Source organism: Cebidichthys violaceus, unplaced genomic scaffold (genome assembly GCF_023349555.1).
Source record: "Cebidichthys violaceus isolate CVI_PGR_0920_01 unplaced genomic scaffold, fCebVio1.0.p SCAF_65, whole genome shotgun sequence".
NCBI lineage: Eukaryota > Metazoa > Chordata > Actinopteri > Perciformes > Stichaeidae > Cebidichthys > Cebidichthys violaceus.
This window is the reverse complement of record NW_027176872.1, coordinates 989,997-1,009,852: the sequence shown is the minus strand read 5'-3', so window position 1 is coordinate 1,009,852 and position 19,856 is coordinate 989,997. Positions and strand designations below refer to the sequence as shown.

At 42.1% G+C, this 19,856-nt stretch overlaps 2 protein-coding genes across 9 annotated transcripts in view; both read right to left on the bottom strand.

Annotated features, from left to right (window-relative positions):
• Positions 1–1,644: 1,644 nt before the first annotated feature.
• On the bottom strand, positions 1,645–10,098 carry LOC137890481 (protein LYRIC-like). Its single transcript, XM_068734569.1, has 13 exons — positions 9,470–10,098; positions 9,097–9,216; positions 8,361–8,436; positions 7,618–7,800; positions 7,149–7,199; positions 6,831–6,965; positions 6,196–6,279; positions 6,002–6,070; positions 5,754–5,899; positions 4,503–4,619; positions 4,029–4,136; positions 3,726–3,852; positions 1,645–2,597 (listed from the first exon to the last, which is right to left on the bottom strand). Exons 1-13 carry the CDS (start codon positions 9,800–9,802, stop codon positions 2,533–2,535), a joined length of 1,614 nt encoding a protein of 537 aa, XP_068590670.1. The 5' UTR covers positions 9,803–10,098; the 3' UTR covers positions 1,645–2,532.
• An 819-nt stretch (positions 10,099–10,917) lies between these two features.
• ubr5 (ubiquitin protein ligase E3 component n-recognin 5) overlaps positions 10,918–19,856 on the bottom strand; it is a 30,807-nt gene continuing 21,868 nt past the window's right edge. For 4 of the 8 annotated variants that reach the window (XM_068734539.1, XM_068734540.1, XM_068734544.1 and 1 more), the window contains 19 exons: positions 19,281–19,492; positions 18,859–19,092; positions 18,532–18,605; positions 18,247–18,419; positions 17,988–18,137; positions 17,414–17,631; positions 16,985–17,105; positions 15,931–16,303; positions 15,654–15,741; positions 15,390–15,534; positions 15,010–15,140; positions 14,790–14,850; positions 14,414–14,595; positions 14,168–14,252; positions 13,916–14,071; positions 13,197–13,310; positions 12,912–13,056; positions 12,678–12,763; positions 10,918–11,677 (listed from right to left, as the gene is read on the bottom strand). In XM_068734539.1, coding sequence (XP_068590640.1) covers positions 11,465–11,677; positions 12,678–12,763; positions 12,912–13,056; positions 13,197–13,310; positions 13,916–14,071; positions 14,168–14,252; positions 14,414–14,595; positions 14,790–14,850; positions 15,010–15,140; positions 15,390–15,534; positions 15,654–15,741; positions 15,931–16,303; positions 16,985–17,105; positions 17,414–17,631; positions 17,988–18,137; positions 18,247–18,419; positions 18,532–18,605; positions 18,859–19,092; positions 19,281–19,492 — 2,961 coding nt within the window. In that variant the 3' untranslated portion in view covers positions 10,918–11,464. The remainder of the gene's footprint in view (positions 11,678–12,677; positions 12,764–12,911; positions 13,057–13,196; positions 13,311–13,915; positions 14,072–14,167; positions 14,253–14,413; positions 14,596–14,789; positions 14,851–15,009; positions 15,141–15,389; positions 15,535–15,653; positions 15,742–15,930; positions 16,304–16,984; positions 17,106–17,413; positions 17,632–17,987; positions 18,138–18,246; positions 18,420–18,531; positions 18,606–18,858; positions 19,093–19,280; positions 19,493–19,856) is intronic. The other 4 variants (XM_068734543.1, XM_068734547.1, XM_068734541.1 and 1 more) reach the window with 3 other exon arrangements.

Genomic DNA, 19,856 nt, shown 5'->3' with positions numbered 1-19,856 from the left:
CTTATAAAAGGCACTGTGTTGTTAAAAAAGAAAAGTCATAAAAAAAATCATAATATAGTTTTTGAGGCAAAAAAGTCATAGTATAGCATGTTGAAAGAGGTCTTTAAAGTTAGTTATTTAATAGTTTTGTTGAAAAAAGACAATGTGTCAAAAGACTTCCTGAAAAAGGTAGAGGTAATATATGCTGAAAAAAGTCACAAAAAAGCCAAGGTATAGTTTGTTGAAAAAGGTCTTTAAAATGATATAATTTAACAAAAAAAAAATCATAGCATATGTTGAAAAAAGTTTTTTAAGTCTTTGTACAGTATGTCTGAAAAAAGTCTTATAAAGGCCACAGTGTAGTATGTCAATAGTGTCATAGTATGTCAAAAAAAGTGATTGTTTAGTATGTCCAAAAATAGTACAGAAATGTCATAGTATAGTTTGTAGAAAAAAAGTCATAGTATGTCAAAAAAGTCCTTGTATTATGTCAGAAAATGTACCAAAAGTCATAGTATGGTATCTTCAAAGAAGCCGGAAAAAACATAAAGTATGTCCAACAAAGTCTTATGTTGAAAAAAGTTAGAAAGCACGTTTGTGTGTGTTTGTGTTAAAAGGTGCTATACAAATACATATTGATTTGATTTCTGATAAAAAGATGTATTTAAAAAAACAACTAAGCTATAGTATAGTATGCCCCCAAAACTCAATGTACAATATCTCATAAAGGTGTTTTAAAAAAAGTCATAATAAAGTATGTAGAACATTTGTTTTTGTAGTTGTACTACTACTAAAGATTGTAGTACATTTGTATATCGTCCTTCTCTTCTTCTCTCCTCAGATGATTGCAGAGTTTTCCGGACCAAAATTGAGGATGAGTGAGTCTCTTCACTTACTTCATCCTCGTCTTTTTCTACAGTTTGAATGTAGAACGTACTCAGAGCGGTCATTCAGGTACATGCTTCATTTTCAATAAAAAGAAAGAACTGAAATTTGTGGTTTTTGGTAACCTCCTCTTTCCATCTCCAAAGCTACAGGAGGAGCTGCCGTCTCATACTCCCTTGTGGTATTCTGGGAACTGTTGTCAACAGTGGCGGGAAATTATGTGTTCACAAAAATGTCCTCTCCAAAATTATTACAAAAGATTCAAATTTGTGACGTTTATCTAGCAGGCTTCTACAAAGCTCAACTTAAAACATAACCGTAAACTTATATTTTAAAGCTCTGTTGTTCCAGACTATTGATTTTATTTCTACATTTATTTAACTTTTTAAAGCATAAATGTGTAACCTTGTGCACCAAGGATTTAACTCGTGTTTTACGTTCATCCAAGTGGTGAAAATTCCCCGTCAGTCAGTCAGTCAGTAACACCAACCAACGTTCTCTACCTTTATTGTTGCACCTTCAGAGGTCATTGGTCTTTTTCTGAGGACAGAGGTACATCCACACCAAGTGTTGTGTAATAACATCTTTGAATTATCTAAATAGTTGATGGATTTTGTACAGCTTCACCTCGAGGCTCAAGGCTTCAGCCTGACAGCTAATGAAAAGCCGTCTGTTCTGATCCGAGTAATGATGTCTTATTCATCGTCATCCTGTTTCATTTAACGTCACACAACGGTGGGTTGCTGGCCCAAAATAAACTGCAATACAAAGTAGCCCAAACATAGAAAAACTGGCCTTTATTTAGTCTTTTTACATATGGCTTTAGCTTTTCTTTTATTACAAACTGGTTTTACAAAAGGTTCCGAAGACTTTTGAATCAACCAGAGGTGGAGAATGATAGAGGCTGATGACACTGCGATGGTACGTCTACGATCGGAGGCTCCCACAAAGCAGTCACAGATAGTAAAGCGAGGGAACACTGCAGCACAACATCGGACACGGCACACACCAGATGGACAGAGTCCATTGAAATGTTGTAGTCACAGATAAAAAAAAAAATGCAGAGCACACATGATTCCCTTTTCTGTCTCGTATATACGCCGAAAATGTTCACGCCGCGTTGAGTCGCTCATGTGAAAGGAACATTTGATCGCTCGACTCTTTTTCGACCAACAGCGCTCACTGTACCGCCACGGCCGACGAAATGTACGAGCAAAATAAAAGACTGCAAAAGCAAAGGCCGACTCGACATCACGGCCCGGTGGTGAGTGACCTGAAGCGTGTCGACGGTTTTCATTCACTACACAGGAAACTCCAGTCGTTAGCCACCACAACATCAAGACTTCTAAACAAGATCAGTATTTTCTACACCTAATTAGTACAATACAGCTCTTTCACTTATTTGATTTCAGTGGAATTAGAAGACAGAATCAAGAGTATCAAATGCATACTTAAAAATCATTAACACCGCGTTACGTTAGATTGCACCGCATCTAGGTTCAATTTTCAACGATCCATCGGCTGACACGCGACGTGTATAAAAGTTGTTTCATTTCAAGGTTCGAGTCCATCATGAAGACCTTAGTTCAAAGTTCTTGTCACAAAAGGTGTTGCATAAACAGGATATGAAGTCTTTTGCATACAGAGGTCTGCAGAGGGGACTCCGTCTCATGTCTCTCTCCTCGCCTTCTTCTTCTTTGCTGGTTTGGGCGCTTGGCTCTCCTCAGGTTTTTCTGTGGAAACACAAAAAGCCAGAGTGAGATTGGTTCCGCAATTATGAACGTGTGACTCGCATGGCCTCTGGTTCAGCTTCGATAAGAAACTATTTGAGATATAATTTAGTAGGCATGAGGAGCAGCAAGTTAAACGTACACCATGTATATGAAACAAGCTGGTTGGTAAAACACTGAAACTTAACTCATAACCAGTAAGCTATGTATAAAAACTGTTCTCAGTAGGTCGGCCTGTGTTATCAAATTCAGCAGAGCAGACAATTTATACAAGAGATTAAAGCAACGGGCATCATGGAAATATGCACTATTACTGGAAATGGAGCAATCCATATTTAAAAAAAAAAAAAAAAAGAGAAATACAGAAAAGTAATTAGAGAGTACCTCGTTGTTTAGGAATCTACAATTAAGAGATTACTGCTAAACCCAGCCAATCAAATAATGTAACTGATAAATGACACATCTGATCTCAGCTCTTTATCCGAGGAACCACTTTGCATATTAGACACACATGGTTTAGAGAACTCATGAGAAATGTGAATTACAACACACACACACACACACACACACACACACACACACACACACACACACACACACACACACACACACACACACACACACACACACACACACACACACACACACACACACACACACACACACACACACACACACACACACACAAAAACTCTGGAGAATCCAGATAAGACTGTTTTTATGGTGGTATGAGAAGATTTGGTGATAGACATTGTCGATAAACACTACTAAATATTTAGGACATGTAATCTGGCATATTCTCAGAATTCCAGGCTTTTGATTAAAAAAAAAAGGAAGATGTAAAGACTGTTGAAATATACACGTTTATAGATATTTAAAGTTGCATCAGTACATAATAATGTCTGTTGTTGCATTCCCCTTTTAAAAAGCTGAACTAATGACAAAAGCGAATAAAGAAACTAATAAAGAAAGCTGGTTGGGGCATTTAAAAATGACAGACCTGACATCTGCCAGTAATATTTCTCATGCCTGTCATTTCCTCCAGCTCCATAAATGACTGTCTGACTGACGTATCTCGCATTACATAGGGGCCCCCATTGTAACGTCTCACTGTGGTGTAATTGTGCTTACTTAGTTGTGTTGGAGCAGAAAGGTTGTTCTGCTTGGCAGTGGACTCTCCATCAGTTGGCTTCTGTGGCACTTGTGTGACAGGGGGTTTCTGGGATATGTTGTCTTTCACTGGTTGCTCCACTCGCGCCTACAAGAAAAAGGGAATATTCCCCTTTTTGTTTAGTCTTTAGATCTCCTCAGCAAGAGATGAATGAACGAGGCCGTTAATCATCAACGATTGTAAATATGACAGATCAGAAAATGTTCTGCAGAAAAATGCTATGAAGATTATCTGATCTGGGGTCAGATTTTGGCACCACTGACCTCGACAGCAGCTGCTTTGACAGGCTGGACGGCAGCAGCATTCTCCTGAGCGGCTGGCTGCTTCTTCACCGAGGCTGCGGGTGCCGCCTCCTTCTCTGGCTCCTCCCCCTTCACAGGACACAGGCAAAGTTTACACCAAACTGTGCAGCGAATTCAAAATAAACTGAACAAAATGTCAAAGACTAATATGAATCAGCTGATCAATAGGGCCAAGAAGCAGAAAAAAAACAGCTACCAGAGAAGTCTTCCATGTAATAATCAGTGCTTAGGCATTTATTATTATTATTATGGGATTATACAGGTTGGATGCACCCTGTAATATACATGTAGAAGAACACAGCCACATTGAGTACATTGAGTGTGTGATTAAATATACTACATTCAGGCTTCCTTGATTTTTATACTCCAACATTTGCACAAAAAAAAGTCACATCAAATGTCTGCAGTCTGTGTGTTATTCTCTCTAGCAGTTACCTGGCCAGCTGTTTCTTCCTCCTCGGCAGCCTTCTTCTTCTTCTTTTTCTTCTTTTTAGTTTTAGCCGCTCCATCAGCGGCAGTCTCTCCCTTGTCCTTCTCATCTTCATCATCGTCCTGACAAAAACACACAGATTAGTCTGACAGAAAACAGACCGACAATGACATTCTGAACAAGAGCTGCAGAATCTCTGCTTCGAATGGGATGAAGAGAGACTTCGGTTCTGCACTCGTTGTTAAGCTACTGTGTGTAGGATTCAGGAACTCCTTGCTTTGCTTCAATGTCAACAATGGCCCCCGTAGCCGACAGCAATACACACATGGCACATTTATGTTAATAATTATCATATAAGAAATGATTTGCACCTGCTCTAATGCTGTGACTAAATGAAAAGGGTCTTTTAACATAGACCGTATACATCCACAGTCTTGAGAAGTGGTCTAACCTTTAAGATGAACTGCGTGGGTGTTCAGGAGTAGTAAAACTGCTCACCACTGCTGCTGCTAAATCGTTTGCCTCAACTTAAAAGCTCCAGAGATGTGACACATCCAAGTGTGTCGACAGGTCTTGAGGAGCAGTACTGTATGTGAACACGGCTGGAGAAAGCCTTGTGTGGCTCCAGAGGGACCTGTGTGAAATGTGATGAATTGCGTCGGGTAGGGCTGAAGACTACAACTTTGAAAATGAAAAAGATCCGGAAGTGTGGAGTTTATTTCACAGACCTCCATGGTAAGATCAGCTCTATTATATTTGATATCTGTGGTAAGCTCCATTTTTTTTTTTACTCCATTATAATCTAAATCATATTTATATGCATCATTTTATATTGCAGAGTAGGTTTTTTTTGTAAACTGTCTATCATGAATCTGATAGTTATGGGAGTGCAGCGTCAGATTGATGAGGCGATCTAACTGCAGGATGTCAAAATCTAACTCTAACGCCATCTGGTGGTAGTACCAAAAACAGCATTGACAAACAGGAACACATGCCACTGAATACATTTATGTTCATTATCATTAAAACAATTCCATTGTGTTATTCAAATCATTCATGATATCAATCACACCTGTGTTTCTCATGCTAAGACATGACAAAATGTCTGCCATGTGTGTTCTACTATGTTCTATTGAGTCTCTACTATGAGCATCAGGACCAAAGTCAGGCTCAGTCAGAGTCATCAATTACTAGGTTGGTATTTTTAATCTTTTTTCAAACTTCCGGAAACTACCATAATGCTTAGTTTTACTTACAGCCGCTCCAATCAACAGATCAACCTTGGCGGGCTGAGGAGAGGGTTGCTCCAGCACAGGAGGGGGCTCGGGAGTGGGCTCCTCATAGTTGCCCCAGGCTTCAGAGGGGGCGTTCCAGTCAGAGCTCGGGTCCACTGAACCTCCACCTGAGAAACACAAACACCATCAGTGAATAGGCAGAATCGTGAAGGAGTAGCACGACTATAAAGCTACAGCAACGTTGGATAGAGAAGCTTCGTTATCCTTACTGGGTCCAGACCACTCGTCGTCCACTCTGGGCTGACTGAGCCAGGACAGGTTGCTCACAGGCTGAGGCTCTACGGAGACACAAGGCCAACAACTCAACCTGCCGTCCTCAAGGGAGACTTTGGACAACTGTGCCGTCTAGAGGAGGAAGCCAGGTTAAGCCACCACTCATCACCGGTTGTTATTGTATACTTACCAGCAGTACCAACACCCAGTCCAGTTAAAGACACCAGGTTTTGGTCCGTTGTGGTCATCCCCCTATCAATCACAGTCCACGAGTCTGAAACACACATTCCACAGACGCCATGGTGTCAATATTCAACACAATTAACTTATCAAATCAGTCAGTGAGTTGATGAAAAAGGCTTGTTATAAGTTTAAGAATAATTACATCTTTTCCCTTCCAAACCTCAGCTATAAGTGTGTAGCTTTTAACATGATGCCAAATAATTCTGATCAATCATTTATTAGTCACTACAGGAACTAGGAGGAAAACCCAGAGTTGCTCTACAAACAGTTTAGTTTAGTTCTACTTGTTGAACTCTGCAAATTCTCACCTGGAGAACATGTCAAATTCAATTTTAAAAAAACAAAAACAGAGCAAAAATAAAATGGACTGCGGTTAACACTACCACGTTTCATCAAACATTCATACTATTCAAGAATAAAATACAGGATTGCATTAGGCGATCCTAATATATTGACGGTAGGATCGCCACCTCTGGCACTGAAAGCCGATATAGAGCTTATCAGCCGATAACTGCTTCATGGAATGCCATAAAACGTTTACATCAACACATGTAGGTTTCATCAGTGGTCAAACATTTTTACCATCAATCTCGGCTCCCCACAGTGATGCTGGCTCTCTGCTGGTTGTCCAGGGGCCCGTCTTCGGAGCGGGAGCGGGAACCTTTACAGCCATGTCAGTCACAGCAGCAGCCACCGGTACCACCACACTGCTGTTAACTAACACCAAGAGAGAGGCTTGATACTCCGCCGGAATAAACAAAAGATCAAGTTGGCAACACATCTAATATGAGAGTTCCCAGTGAAGGTCGATTAAAGATTTTTGCATAAATGAGATCAGTGTGGGTGTCTTTCTGAACCGATAGCCAGTCGATGGGTGAAGCATTCTCTGCTGATAATTACCTTGAGATACAACAGCCTCAATCTTCTCCGACTTCACTTTTGCAGATTCTCCTGAGAGGATTAAAATAAGGTCAATATATGTCAAGTACACTATCCACGAGAGCCTATTAATGAAGGGAGCACGCACACAACTCAGCACAAAACACCTCAGGGAAAACTCACTCTGGGAGTCAATTAAATCCATGTATTTATAGTCCGTCATGTCAAGAGACCAACCAAACGCAACAACAGTCTATACAGAACAACATCTCTCTCCAGGTGCCATATTAGGCTGTTTGCCCAAGATGGCCTGCAGGGTTTGTGATTTGTGTGAAGATATACAAGTAAAAAAAATAAAAATAATAATAAACAACACTATTACGAACTCATTCCCTGATCCAATTTTTAAAAAATAAAACTCAAAAGAAGCAGAATCACAGCCTAAATGAAACTATGCATGGTTTTAAGAGTTACGTCTTTTGAAAGCCACCTTTCTTCTTCTTCTGGCTGCCAGACGTGGGGGCTGCAGAGGCTGCAGAGGCCTTGGGCTCTGGGGGAGCGCTCGCACGCGCGTCCCCTCCTCCTCCGGGACTGGCTGAGCCATCGCTGGAACTCTTATCCTTCTTGCGCTGCTCACGCTTCTCCTTGTTGCTGACCTTGGTCTCCCATGTGCCTGAACAGTACCATTAAGTGCAGCGTGGAATTAGTTGCAAAATACTGAGGGTGTCATTATGGGATTAGTGAGGAAATATGGTATGGATTAGGCAGGACAAAGGAAGACTGTTACACACATTTTTTTGCTGAGAAAAAAAAAAAGGGGGACTAACCCAGGTCCCATTTTACCACAACACATCGAGCAGTTCTTTAACACTAGTTGACGTTATTTTACAGCTGATGATAATTTCATCAGCTGCTCCACAGCTGACCACGAGTGTTGGTAGTTCGGTCTCTCTTCTGAGCTCCGGTGGTGCAGACAGCTTTGATTAAATATTAAGCCAAATTTGATTTGAGGTGGTTTATATCTTTAACAATTAAAATGTGCTTAGTTACGGCTCACTAGTACAAGCACAAATAACATTCCTGGTTTGAATGTTAATAATAAAGAGAATATATGAGTGCAAAGTAACGGCTCACTAAGAAACAAAAGACAGGCCTCCTCAAAAAGGTGATACAGTACACAGACGTCATTTTGACCGAAAAACCTTATTTATGATGCGATATATAATATTTCACCTTCTTCTGGTTCTTTGCCATCTGCAGTCTTTGTCTCCTTAACAGCCTGTTTGGCCTTCTTCTTGGACTTCTTTAACTAGAAGAAGGGAAGTAGTGGGCATAAAAGAAAAGTTACAAAAAAAACACATCTGGGTTTAAAGAAACAGTGGAGATACTTCACAGCACACATTTCACTTCCAGGAACAGCAACTGGACAAGTGGCCCCATGTGGACTGAACCATAGGCAGTCAATCACATCAGCATGCTCAAGCTCAATGTCTATTTATAAGTGAAACTACATCCACTGTCCAAGACTCTCTAAATGTGTTACATGTCCTTTTTGTGAACACTATTTCCATCTCTTAGTGTATGCACAATTACATCTTCTGAATCCAGCACTTTTAGTACCACAGTGTGTGCGTGTTATCCAGAGGGTGGCATTAGATGATAAGGCTGCACCATGTGCACCTTGTGCTGTTCAAAGACAGGAGCCACCTTCCAGGAATGTGCTGCATCTGCGAGCTAAAACCAGTAACCCAACACTGGCAGCTGGTCTTGTTACATCACTGCAGGGTGACAGTGAGAGAAGGTGGCGTTTTCTCAAGCGACTGACATAAAAGTGGACCCGAAAAATAATGATGTGCAGCGAAGTGCAATTATTAATACAAACACAACCTGGGCAAATCCATCCCAATGGGCAAATCAAGATGTATGTCACGTCACCATGTTGTGGTGCGAGTCGCCATAAGTCTTTTACCTCTGAAACCTTTTCAGCCTTGACTTCTGGTGTTGGCGGCTGGTGATGTGGCACTATCTCCTCCGACGCTATGGCTTCTTCCTGTGGTTCAGCAACAGCTCTCCCATTGGGCTGGGCTTTCTGAAATGAACATGTAAAAAACAAATGTAGAGGGCCATGACAATTTTCAAATATATTCCTTTTTAAGCAATCAATATGTAACAACGTCGAATGCTAACATAGCCAGGTTAGACAATAGCCTGAAGCTAGCTAGGGTTTGGCCATGACATGAGATTCAACTGTCACTGTGATGTTAGCTTGACAACTAGCCATGCTAACGATACGGCTAGCAAGCTAGGAAAGGGTGTAGGTTGGTTTAATTCATGCTACGTGCCTTTTCCGTCGTCTTCTTCTTCTTTTTCTTCGGTTCTTCGGATTTGACAGGTTTACCGAGACCCCGCTTTACTTCAATGTCGTCGTCCACGGCGCTTTCAGCGGGTCGTTTCTTGAAGAGAGTCCGGCAGGTTGAGGCCCACAGAGCGACCATCAGCACCAGCCCGGTGCATGCCGCTAAGAGGATCACCCATGGTGGAATAAGCTCAGGCTTCAGTCCCAAATCCACGCCGAGCTCGGAGCGCAGCAGCCCCAAACCTTTGGACAACAGTTCATTCAGACGAGTTGTAAGCAGTTTGAACTGCTGAGAGGCCGCGTCCTGCCACTGCTCCATTTGTATTGTTTTTAAACAGACCGATTAATCACGCTTTGCTTGCCGCTATTAGCCGCGCTAGCCTGCAGTGCTAGCTAAAAATAACGGAACGACTTCGACATGATGGGTGACAATAAATTTACCCCCTCATCCGCAAGCAACATCGGCCTGACTAGGCAGCCAGCTAGCTTCCTATATCAAATTAAGGCTGTGGTACAAAACTAAGTTAGCTTACTAGCCAGCAAGCTAGCTGATATCATCGTAAGATAATACGCCTCCGTTAGCTGACCACCACAATGTGACCGCGAGTGAGCCAGATTCACCTCATATGGCTCCGTTTTGAATGGAGGAGAAGTGTTGCCTTCACTGTCGCTTGTAAAATGCAGTTTCCAGGTTGTAAATCCACGTATCATAGCAGTCCAAAAAGCTGACCTGCAATGTTCGTAGCTGTCATTCTGAAGACAGCATATGTATTATATATTTTAAGTGACCGAATGAAAATTATGCAGAATTACAGGTAGTTATTTGGAATAACATTTCTGTATCATATTTGCTATTGACAAGGTGCCATAGCCCAATGTCTCGGGTGCCACAGCTATATTCGTATTTTACTAACCTACTGGGCACACAAAATTCCATTTTTACAAAATCTTATGAAGGCATCACAAACGGCCATGACAGCACCAGGAAATTGACGTGGCTGTGATTTCTACCACGCTAATTGGCCTAAGTCCTCGATTCATCAGCATTTCCAGTCCCATTACCAAAAACCATACATTTTTTAGTGTCTTGTCACTCTGTAGCTGCTCATTTCTAGCCATACGACGATTATTTTCTAAAACGCTACTGCGTATGATAGTTATATTTAGAATATTGCAAAAACACAAAAAAGTCACTCGCTCAACAAATCAAGTGCTTAACTACGCAGAAACACGAACATTTAAATGCTACTACAGTAACTAGTACTCAAAAGCCTATGTGGGGCTGGGGTGGAGTAGAGATTAAACAGCCCTCTCCGGTGTGTAGTAAGTCAAAACTTTGTCACAGGTAAGCAGGCTCCTCTCACACCAGCATAACAAGAAATCCCTACTACTCTTAACCCAAAGCACTGGGAAATAAAAATCAGGCCAGACAACTTATTTGCATCCAAGTTTATTTTGAAATTCCCTACTCCCCCTGTACAAGAAAAAAAGGACTTTCCACAAAGGCAGCAGTGAACTGTCAGTGATAGTACTTTTCTAGGGAAGGAAAAAAAAACTTATAATCACAGTGTGTCTTCTTTTAAATACTTCTACTGCTGTCATCTTTGGCTGGGTTTCGGCAGACAGCTTTCTGTCAAACCACATTCCTGGGAAGCAAAAGTTTAAGCCAATAGAGCAGGGCTGTGGGCTTTACGTTTTACAGTGCCAATGCAGGAATGTTCTGGACTGTATACCTCTTCTTCATCAACACAAAAGAAAAGAAAAAAAACAATAAAAATTGAAATAAAAATAACAAGCTGTTTGTGTTCACAACACAAACAAATATTACCACCTGGGGAGATAGTGACAGTATGTCGAATTTCATAAAATTGTATAGACAAAAAATAAATCTACAAAAATGGAGCTAGGTAAATATTACACAACAGTAAACATGTTTTTTTTTTTTTCTTTTTTCTTTTTTTAAACTCTTTATGTCGAACCTCTACACAAAACCAAAGTTCTTGGTCTTAATGGCTAGCAGGAGTTTCTGTTTGAGTATCTGTTTTGAAGAATATAGCGGCACGTAGAGACGTGAGATGCAGGTGTTGGCTGTGGGGAGGTGCTGGTCGTCTGGAGGCCGGATGGTGATGGAGGGCATCGGCTGGAAGCCCTCCTCGCTGGCTGGCAGGGAAGGGCTGGAGGTCCAGAAGTACACCTGAGTGCAAGGAACATCGGAAGTTACATTAGCCATTTCCATCGATTGTATTTTATGAAAACTTTTGTAATGTTTGTGTACTGGATTAAGTCAGAAAATGGGCAACGAGATAAAGAGAAATCATATTATTGGACACATTCTTGCTCTTTGGTGTTCACTGGTGCCTGTCATGCATATCACTTAATGTCTGACAATAGAATTACGAACTAAAGGCTCGTCTCCACTGGATGTAACTGTGACACTTATGTTGTCCTTAAACGGAAACAGAAAAGGATCTTTTAAACAAAGCTGTGGCTCTTTATAAGCCCATGCTTCTCCATCACATGCATGTCACTCCATCCTAAAATAAGATTTTTTTTTCACTATATTTTACTTGCACTTACATTTAAATAAGGTTCTAGCCCGTAAAAACAGTTTCAGGTAATTTATCTCTCTATTCTGCCCACGCTGCCTGGTTGAGCAGCATGTGGGTGTTAATATTTCCTTTTAACTTAACACTTTCCTGTTTGTTTCAAAATAAAAGCCCTCTAGCATCTTTCTGTGGACAAAATAGTTTCATTTTTTAACACAAGGTTAGTATTCTGAAACATCTGCATGACAGTATTGTGGAAAATTCAGTGACTTGCACTGCTCCCAAAATGAATAGAGTACTACATTTTAATCATTATTTACATATGAGCACACGCTTCTTAACCCGTTTCTGTCTAAAATAGATGTAAATGACATTTATAATGAAATGAATGACACATTCTGGCCATTATGAAAGGCCAACTCTGTAGAATGAAGGGCTGGCTGTGTGTGTGTGTGTGTGTGTGTGTGTGTGTGTGTGTGTGTGTGTGTGTGTGTGTGTGTGTGTGTGAGGCATCCATGTGAGGCCCTGGTGTGAGCCTCATGTAATGTACAAACAACAATTATTACCAATGTTAAGCACTGAACTGCTGAGAGCCACAGGGAGTCCCTCTGTTTTGTAGGATAATGGTCATGATGAGAACAGACTTACCAGATCTTGCCTCTCAGTCATGCTCATCTTTTCCACTATGGACCAAAACCAGCGTTTAAACTGCAGTAGTTTGTCTGCATTTTCCCCTGTTGGATGAAGTACAAGTCTTACTTTGTTGCAGTGAAAATGTACAACCGTAAAACTTTCATGTCTGAATGAATGCAGGAAACGGAGGTAAGACAGAAAAATAAATAGAAGCAGATACAAAGAAGAGATTTAGACATAGCAGCTTACCAGATTCATCATTGAAGGAGGTGAAGCTAATGAGCATCTGGACGTTGACTTCTCCACAGCCGTTCACCAGCAGCCTGAAGTCCTCAGCCGTCAGGTCCTCCAGGGCGTTTTTAGGAAGCACATCCAGCAAACCCTTCCTCATTGCCTTCAGACACACATCATCAAACATTTGTCTGCGTTCCAATAAACTGACAAACTTTGAGAAAAGGTTTGGCAGAACGCCAAAAAATGTTTCTTCCTCGTAATTAACCTTGAATTCTCAGAAGTTCAAAGTGTGTTACTCACATGGAGAGGCTGCTCAGCCACCACCAGCATTCTGTGCTCAGCATACTTCCTCACGTACTCGTACACGTTGAGAGGAGTTACTGGCATGTTGACCCCACCAGACAGAAGCTCCACCTGCACCAGGGAGAGCAAGGCATCAACAAACGCTTCATGGAACAACATATTTCAGTATTCACATTCTGCTCAGAAAAGCCAAACCTCAAGCTGCACATTTATCATATCAATGTCCTGTGATACAAATTATGTGTATAACTGAAACAGAAAAACAGGCCAATCATAATAGTTTCCTTATAGATTGCTGGTATTTATATTTTGTATGAGGATGCACAGCTGAACCTTAAGATATTATAGATTTTGGGACATTATGGGTCTGAATTTGAGAGTAGTCAAGAAACGTTACAGAAAGAAAGCACATTATTCAAATTCTCTGCTACACAAACTGACTGTTCTAACGGAAATTAGCACAGCATCTAAAATTATATTCTCGGAATTCCTTTATCAACTTTCCAGTAAAACACCTTGTTGCCTGTAGCAGGTAGTGTTGTACTTGGTACATTTAAAATTCTACTTTTTAAAAGCATTGCCTTTAGTTTCTTGCCACTTCCTCCAGCAACATGCTCAGGTCATTGCACCCTCTTATCTTGGTTTAGTGCAGTGCTATTTAAACTCTATACCGCATGCCATTGATTTGCCGACACAATGACAGCGTGGTCCTTTACCTGTCCAGCCCCTTCCTCTTTGCAGAGGTCAATGGCGAAGGCAAGGTCCATGGCAGCAAATACTGCATCTGCTTCACCAGCCTGAGAATGGCGGATCAGCTGCCGCAGGCTCTCATACATGACCGGGTCAAAGAATGCAAAGTCATGCCAGTTCACCTGCAGTAACAAAGAGAAGTACATTTAGCAACTTCATTCTGAAAGCGGCAGGTTCTAACAGTGGGTGCACAAATATATCATAAAGATATCTCTTACCTTCCTCCCAAGCAGCACTTTGATGACATGTCTGTTCAACGTGATTGGACAGAGTTCATTTTGAAGCAGACACAACCCCAGTATTCTGTAAAAAAAACACAACATTTAACCTATTGCGTCCTACGTTGTTAAAGATGCGACTCAAATTCCCCCGACATTGTTCTTGTCTGAAGATTTTTGACCAAACTATACCGATTCATGTTTGAGTCCCTTCTTGTTTGACCCATAAAGCGGACAATTCATTACCTGCCAATGTTACGGAAGCAGTTCAACCGGGCTTCTGTGTTCTTGCCGGGCCGAGGGGAGTAGAAGCCTCTTTTGCCCGGCTGGTAGAAGAGAGGAGCGTTGTCGTCCCCATCGTCCGGGTCGTCCAGCTCCATGTCGACCACACTGCGGGTCGAACCATGGCGCTTACGGTTTTCCTGCTGCTACAAGCACACAAAACGGAGGAGGCTGTTTATAAGCATGTATTGTACAGAGGCATTTATGTCATTTTATGTCAATAAGGGAAAGAAACATTGGTTAGTATGCTAAACCACACCTGATTATTTCCAACAGAAATGAAAGGGTTAAACTCTACATATTGGGGAGTATAGAGTGGAAACAGAGATGTTGAGTTTACTTGTGCTTTCTCCGGAGCCTCCAAAAGACCCAGGTCCAATATGCTGTCAGCACCATTTTCCCTGGAAGAGACAAAAGACCAGAAGGTTATAGTTACTTTAAAAAAAAAAAAAAAAAAATGCCATTATGACATCATTTACCGTCTACTCGCAGAGCACTTTAGAGTCGCGTGCAAAGAGAGCAGAACAATGCGTGTCACTACAGTGAACAGATGGTTTTACCTTCCATGTGCAATGAGAAGCTCCATGGCCTCCTCCACCCGGGCTCGGAGAGAATCCTCACTAGCCAGCAGCAGCAGCAGCTGGGCGGGGGACAGCTCCAGCAGCATGCCTGTGATTTTACTGGCAAACGCCTGAGGAGGAAAACACACAGCTGGTGTCAGCGCGGTGAAGGAAAGCTTCAATTGTTCCAGTTAGACACGCGTATGTATACATTCAGTTGTGCAGTGGAGTAGTCTATGTAGTAGAAAATGTATGCGTCTTGATGATGTTTGAATGTGCAACGCCAAATCTGGAAGAAGCCAAGAAATGACCTGTTTCTCAGTTGATAAAAATGAGTTTTTTGTAAAACATAGCTTTGACGGATGCAGATGATTTATTACCGGTTGCATGGCGTGAACACGTGGGTAGAGCCTTTCACCCAGGGCTTGTCTGTGCGCAGGCAGGGGGTCGGGCTCATCGCTGGGGTTTCCCTCTGACGAGGGCCTGAAAGGCCGGGTGTCTATGGACAGCTGCCTCCTTGAGTCTCTGTAGAGCACAAACACACAGGTTTGTCTCGGTCTCGCAAGGCAAAAAACATTTTTTGTTTATTGTAAAAAATAAATAAAAAAAAAGGGTAAAACATATGTAATAAGTTGGGAGTTTACCTGTCTCTGTCTCTACGAGATCCCGCTCGAAGCCCTCCGCTTCTCCTCTCTCTTTCCCGGTCTCTGTTTCTCAAGCGCTGCATTAGATCTACGGACACAAGCACACACAAATACACATTGAATACAACAAGTTCAGTTAAGTGGGAAAAAAATGTATGTAGAAAAAAAAATTAGCTTTTTAATTATGTGATGACTGTTTTAAGCATTATAAAAGTACCATTGAATGCAACAATGAATGAGTTCCATAATACAGTATAGTTTCTATGTATTGTCATACTTGAATTGTAATCGTGATGACACGTACTGCTGGCCTGCATGCCCTTGCTGACACTCTGAACACAGTCCAGATTGGGCAGCTTATCGTTGGAGAGGAGGGCCAGGGCGATGGCGGTGTAGAAGCTGCGGGCCACGCCGCTGCCCTCGCCCGGCTCATCTTTAAAGGTGACCTTCACCCGGTGCACAGCCATGGGTGTGGTTGTGCAGCGCCTGCCGAAGTGCGTGTTAAGCTGTCGCATGGTCTGCTGTATCAGCTGGTCTCGATCCCGGTCCACCTCCAGTGCCAGGTCCCGGGACTGCAAGTTCCGCAGCTTCTCCATCTCCCGACGGAACTTGGATTCCTTTACTTCAAAGCCGCCTAGCTCTGTGAGGATCTGGGATAGACAAGAACAAATAAATCATTATGATCCGGCACTCCAGCATCAGGGATACTCCCTATCTTTTCTAAATCTGTCCGAGCATCTCCTGTAACTCGGCAAACACAAACAAGTATTTTTTTACCATGTTTCTCAGTAACATGACATGGACAGAAAGGAAAAGCACACACTGTAATGTCTTCCTGATTTAAGCAGCTTTTCTCTCATCAACTCCTTATGGAACGTCATCTGAATGTATGTAAGTTCCACTTTCTGTGATCTATTATTCCATTACTTTTCCTGACGTATTTGTTTTTAGCTGCGGTATTGTTTCCGTATCAACATATTTAGGCAGGGTATTGTATTGGAGTAACAGTTTGGGTATCGTGACAATAATATAAACAAATAAATAAGAGTTGCCTGTCTGCAGCTCTATTCAGCTGATTGTTAGCAGCCAAACCTAAGGCTAAATATTGGATGTCCATTCCACAAGCAGTAAGAAAGAGGATTCTATTGGGAGGGCCATATTGCTTCCTGCTGGGAGCGCATGTCATTTTAGGTTAGGCATTTGCTGCATTTTATGTAATACGCATTGAAGTATCTATATTTGAGTTAAAACTTAAAACATTTATACAAGTATAAAAGATGGGGTAGTGTCGAGATTACGTGTAAATAAATAATATATAAAAAAAAATGTACCGATCCAGGCTCGGCTCCAACATCCTCCATGAAGACACGACCAAACAGCTCCAGTGACAGACGCCAGCGGCCGAGTAGCATGTCATGTGAGATCATCATCCCCATGAAGCTACAGTGAGGTCTGGACAGACAAAGGAAAACAAACTGTGATGCTGTATTTGTATTTTAAAACCATTTAAAACAAAATGATAGTATATTTAACCATTTGAGACGCTCTTCAGGGCTTGGTTCGCTGTAGTCTTCTTTGCCCAGTATTAGAACTTGTATCAAATGTGGCAACTTACTGATGCCAGTTCCAGATGTTATTTAAATACACTGTATATATAAATTCACAGGCTAAGTCCAGCTAACAGGCTTATTTCTGAGGGAAATATTAAGCTGCCACTTTAGCTAAACCAACATCACAAAGCACGGATTAGTGTTTGGTACCTGAATGAATGGAGAGGGGGTCCATCACTTTCAGTGAGGCCAATCTCAGCAAGGAGGCTACTCTTCAGCTGGGCGGCGAGGTCATGGGGCGAAGGGCCTGGTTTTGAAGCCTCCATCTCCTGCTCTGCTAGTGACTGGTTCTCAGTGCTCCGCTGGCCAGTTTCCATACTCATAACATTCTTCAGGTTGGCTGAGTAAGACATCTTAGTAGGCAGGATCTGTTTCAGTGGGGTTCAGGGTAGTTCTTTAGTAACGTCAAACCTTCGACGATGACAGTGTGATGATAAAAGAATGGAATTATGAAAATGGGACACAGACCACAGGCTGTGCTCCAATATCCACACTTGAATTTCAGTGTAAGCAAAGAAGAACTACCCAAAATATCCATTATTTCTTGCTTTCCATTATTTCCAATGCTCTTAAATGCCACTGGATATAATGAGAAAATAATAAATCCTGGGTAGTTTTTATGGATTTCTATTCAAAAGTCTAGTTACTTGTTATTGTTACTGTTATGCGTGGATATTAGAACACAGATGCCAGCGTGTTTGTCCAGTGAAGAGGGGTGGTATACCTGAGAGGGGGAGGGTAGAGAGGAGCCCATGTTTACCTCCAGGCAGTTCCTGTCCATGCTTGCCTCAGCCAGGCCTTTGGTTGCCATGTACGAGGAAGAGTACAAGCCCTGAGAAGGACGACCGAACAGATCCTCCTTCCTGGCATTAGGCTGTTAGAGAGGAAGCAAAATTAACTTGAAGCCAAACACTTGAGGTTTGTGGACCGTGCATCTTTAACCCTTCCTTCTTCACGCGGAGAGACTGAGCAGCAATACTGACCTGCAGGAGGTGGGGCTGGTCTGCCAGCGGGATGGCCTCAGCCAGGGGAACATCGAAGGGGTTGGGTGGGATGCAGCCCAGGAAGGTCATGGAGTCCGAGCGACGGAAGAAGGGGTGGTTCTGACCCGTCTCAGCTGGGACGGGGTCTTCATCCTTGTCCTGCAGAGTTGAACCTGAGGTAAAGCACAAACAAATCTGTCAGCACACATTAAAATGACAGTTCAAAGCAGTTCTTTAACATCTAATAATAATCAATGAGTAATAAATGTCAGTTATCTGGCTTACTCTGATTGGTGTCCTCGTCGTTCTCGTGTTCAGAATCCTCATTGTCCAAACCCAGTTCCAAAATCTCTCGATTCCTTAAAATACAAGTAAAAGTGGATTAGAAACACTGTTTTAGTCAAAGAAGGGTTCATTTAATAAGCCACGGTTAATCAGTTGTCCTAATGAAGACAATAGACAAAACTGTGTGATAACAGGGTTTTGTTTCGGTGGCTATCAGATGCAGAAACATACGCTGTGTTTTTTCTCTTTTTGAGTTGTAACCAAACAGCTGCTGAAGTAAACTCTTGGTAAACAAAGACAGCATTTTAACTGATTTTCTTCATTTACCTCTTTCTATCCATCTGTGGGGTGTCCAACGTGGTCTGCTGGTTCATGGCCTTAATCCAGTAGATAAGAGCCTGGAAAACGTAGGCCACGTGTTTCAGTGAGCACACGTCCAGCACAGGAAGCACATCAGAGTGCTCATCGTTGTGGGAACGCATTAGTGATAAGGCGTAGTTCAGGAAGTCGCCCCGCGCCGACATCATGCCCTGGCGAGCCGTCAGCAGGGTAGCTGCTCTCCTGAAAGAACACAAAACCGGTGAGACCACTACAAATCTGGAGTTCATTCAATACAAAGTGTGGACCAAAGAGAATTTGTGTGTGTAAAGATGTTGTCCCATGTCGAATTGTCACACTTGTTAGTGTGATCAGTTGATAACCGTTTGGTGATTAGAAAGAATTTCCAGAAAACTTTTGTTTTTTTTTACCTGCGTCCCTCAAGGGTGCGGAGGCTGGCCTCCTCCCGGGCCGTCATTCGCTCCCTGCGGGCCGAGTGCTGAGATGCGTGGAGCGGGTGACTGGGGTGACCCGGGTCTCCGGCGGATGACAGAGCCGAGCCGTATCTCAACTGAGCCTCGGTGGAGTCCATGATCGACACCATCCAGTTCCAGGTGGGAATCAGCTTCTCCTCCACATAGTTCTGGTCCCAACAAATGATCAACATTTCACTCTTATTCAACTCACTAGACAGATAAGATTTTTATCTAAAACATGATAATGTTCAGACAGTCATTGTTGTCCCCTGCCAAATATGACAGATGCAAACGCAATTTGATTACATATTTATATAGATTTTTGTGAATTGGCAGGGATCCCCAGAAACTATTTTGATTCTGAAAGTGAATTATCCAATACTGTACTGTTGCAATTAAATGTTACAATACTTTCATGATTTGCTTTTTTGTTGTTGTTGTAATCGTTATTTTCAGAACAGTTGAATAGTGTTTATTCACCCAGAAAAATATGAGTAAACACTGAATCAGAACCTAAAATCCAGCGTCTAT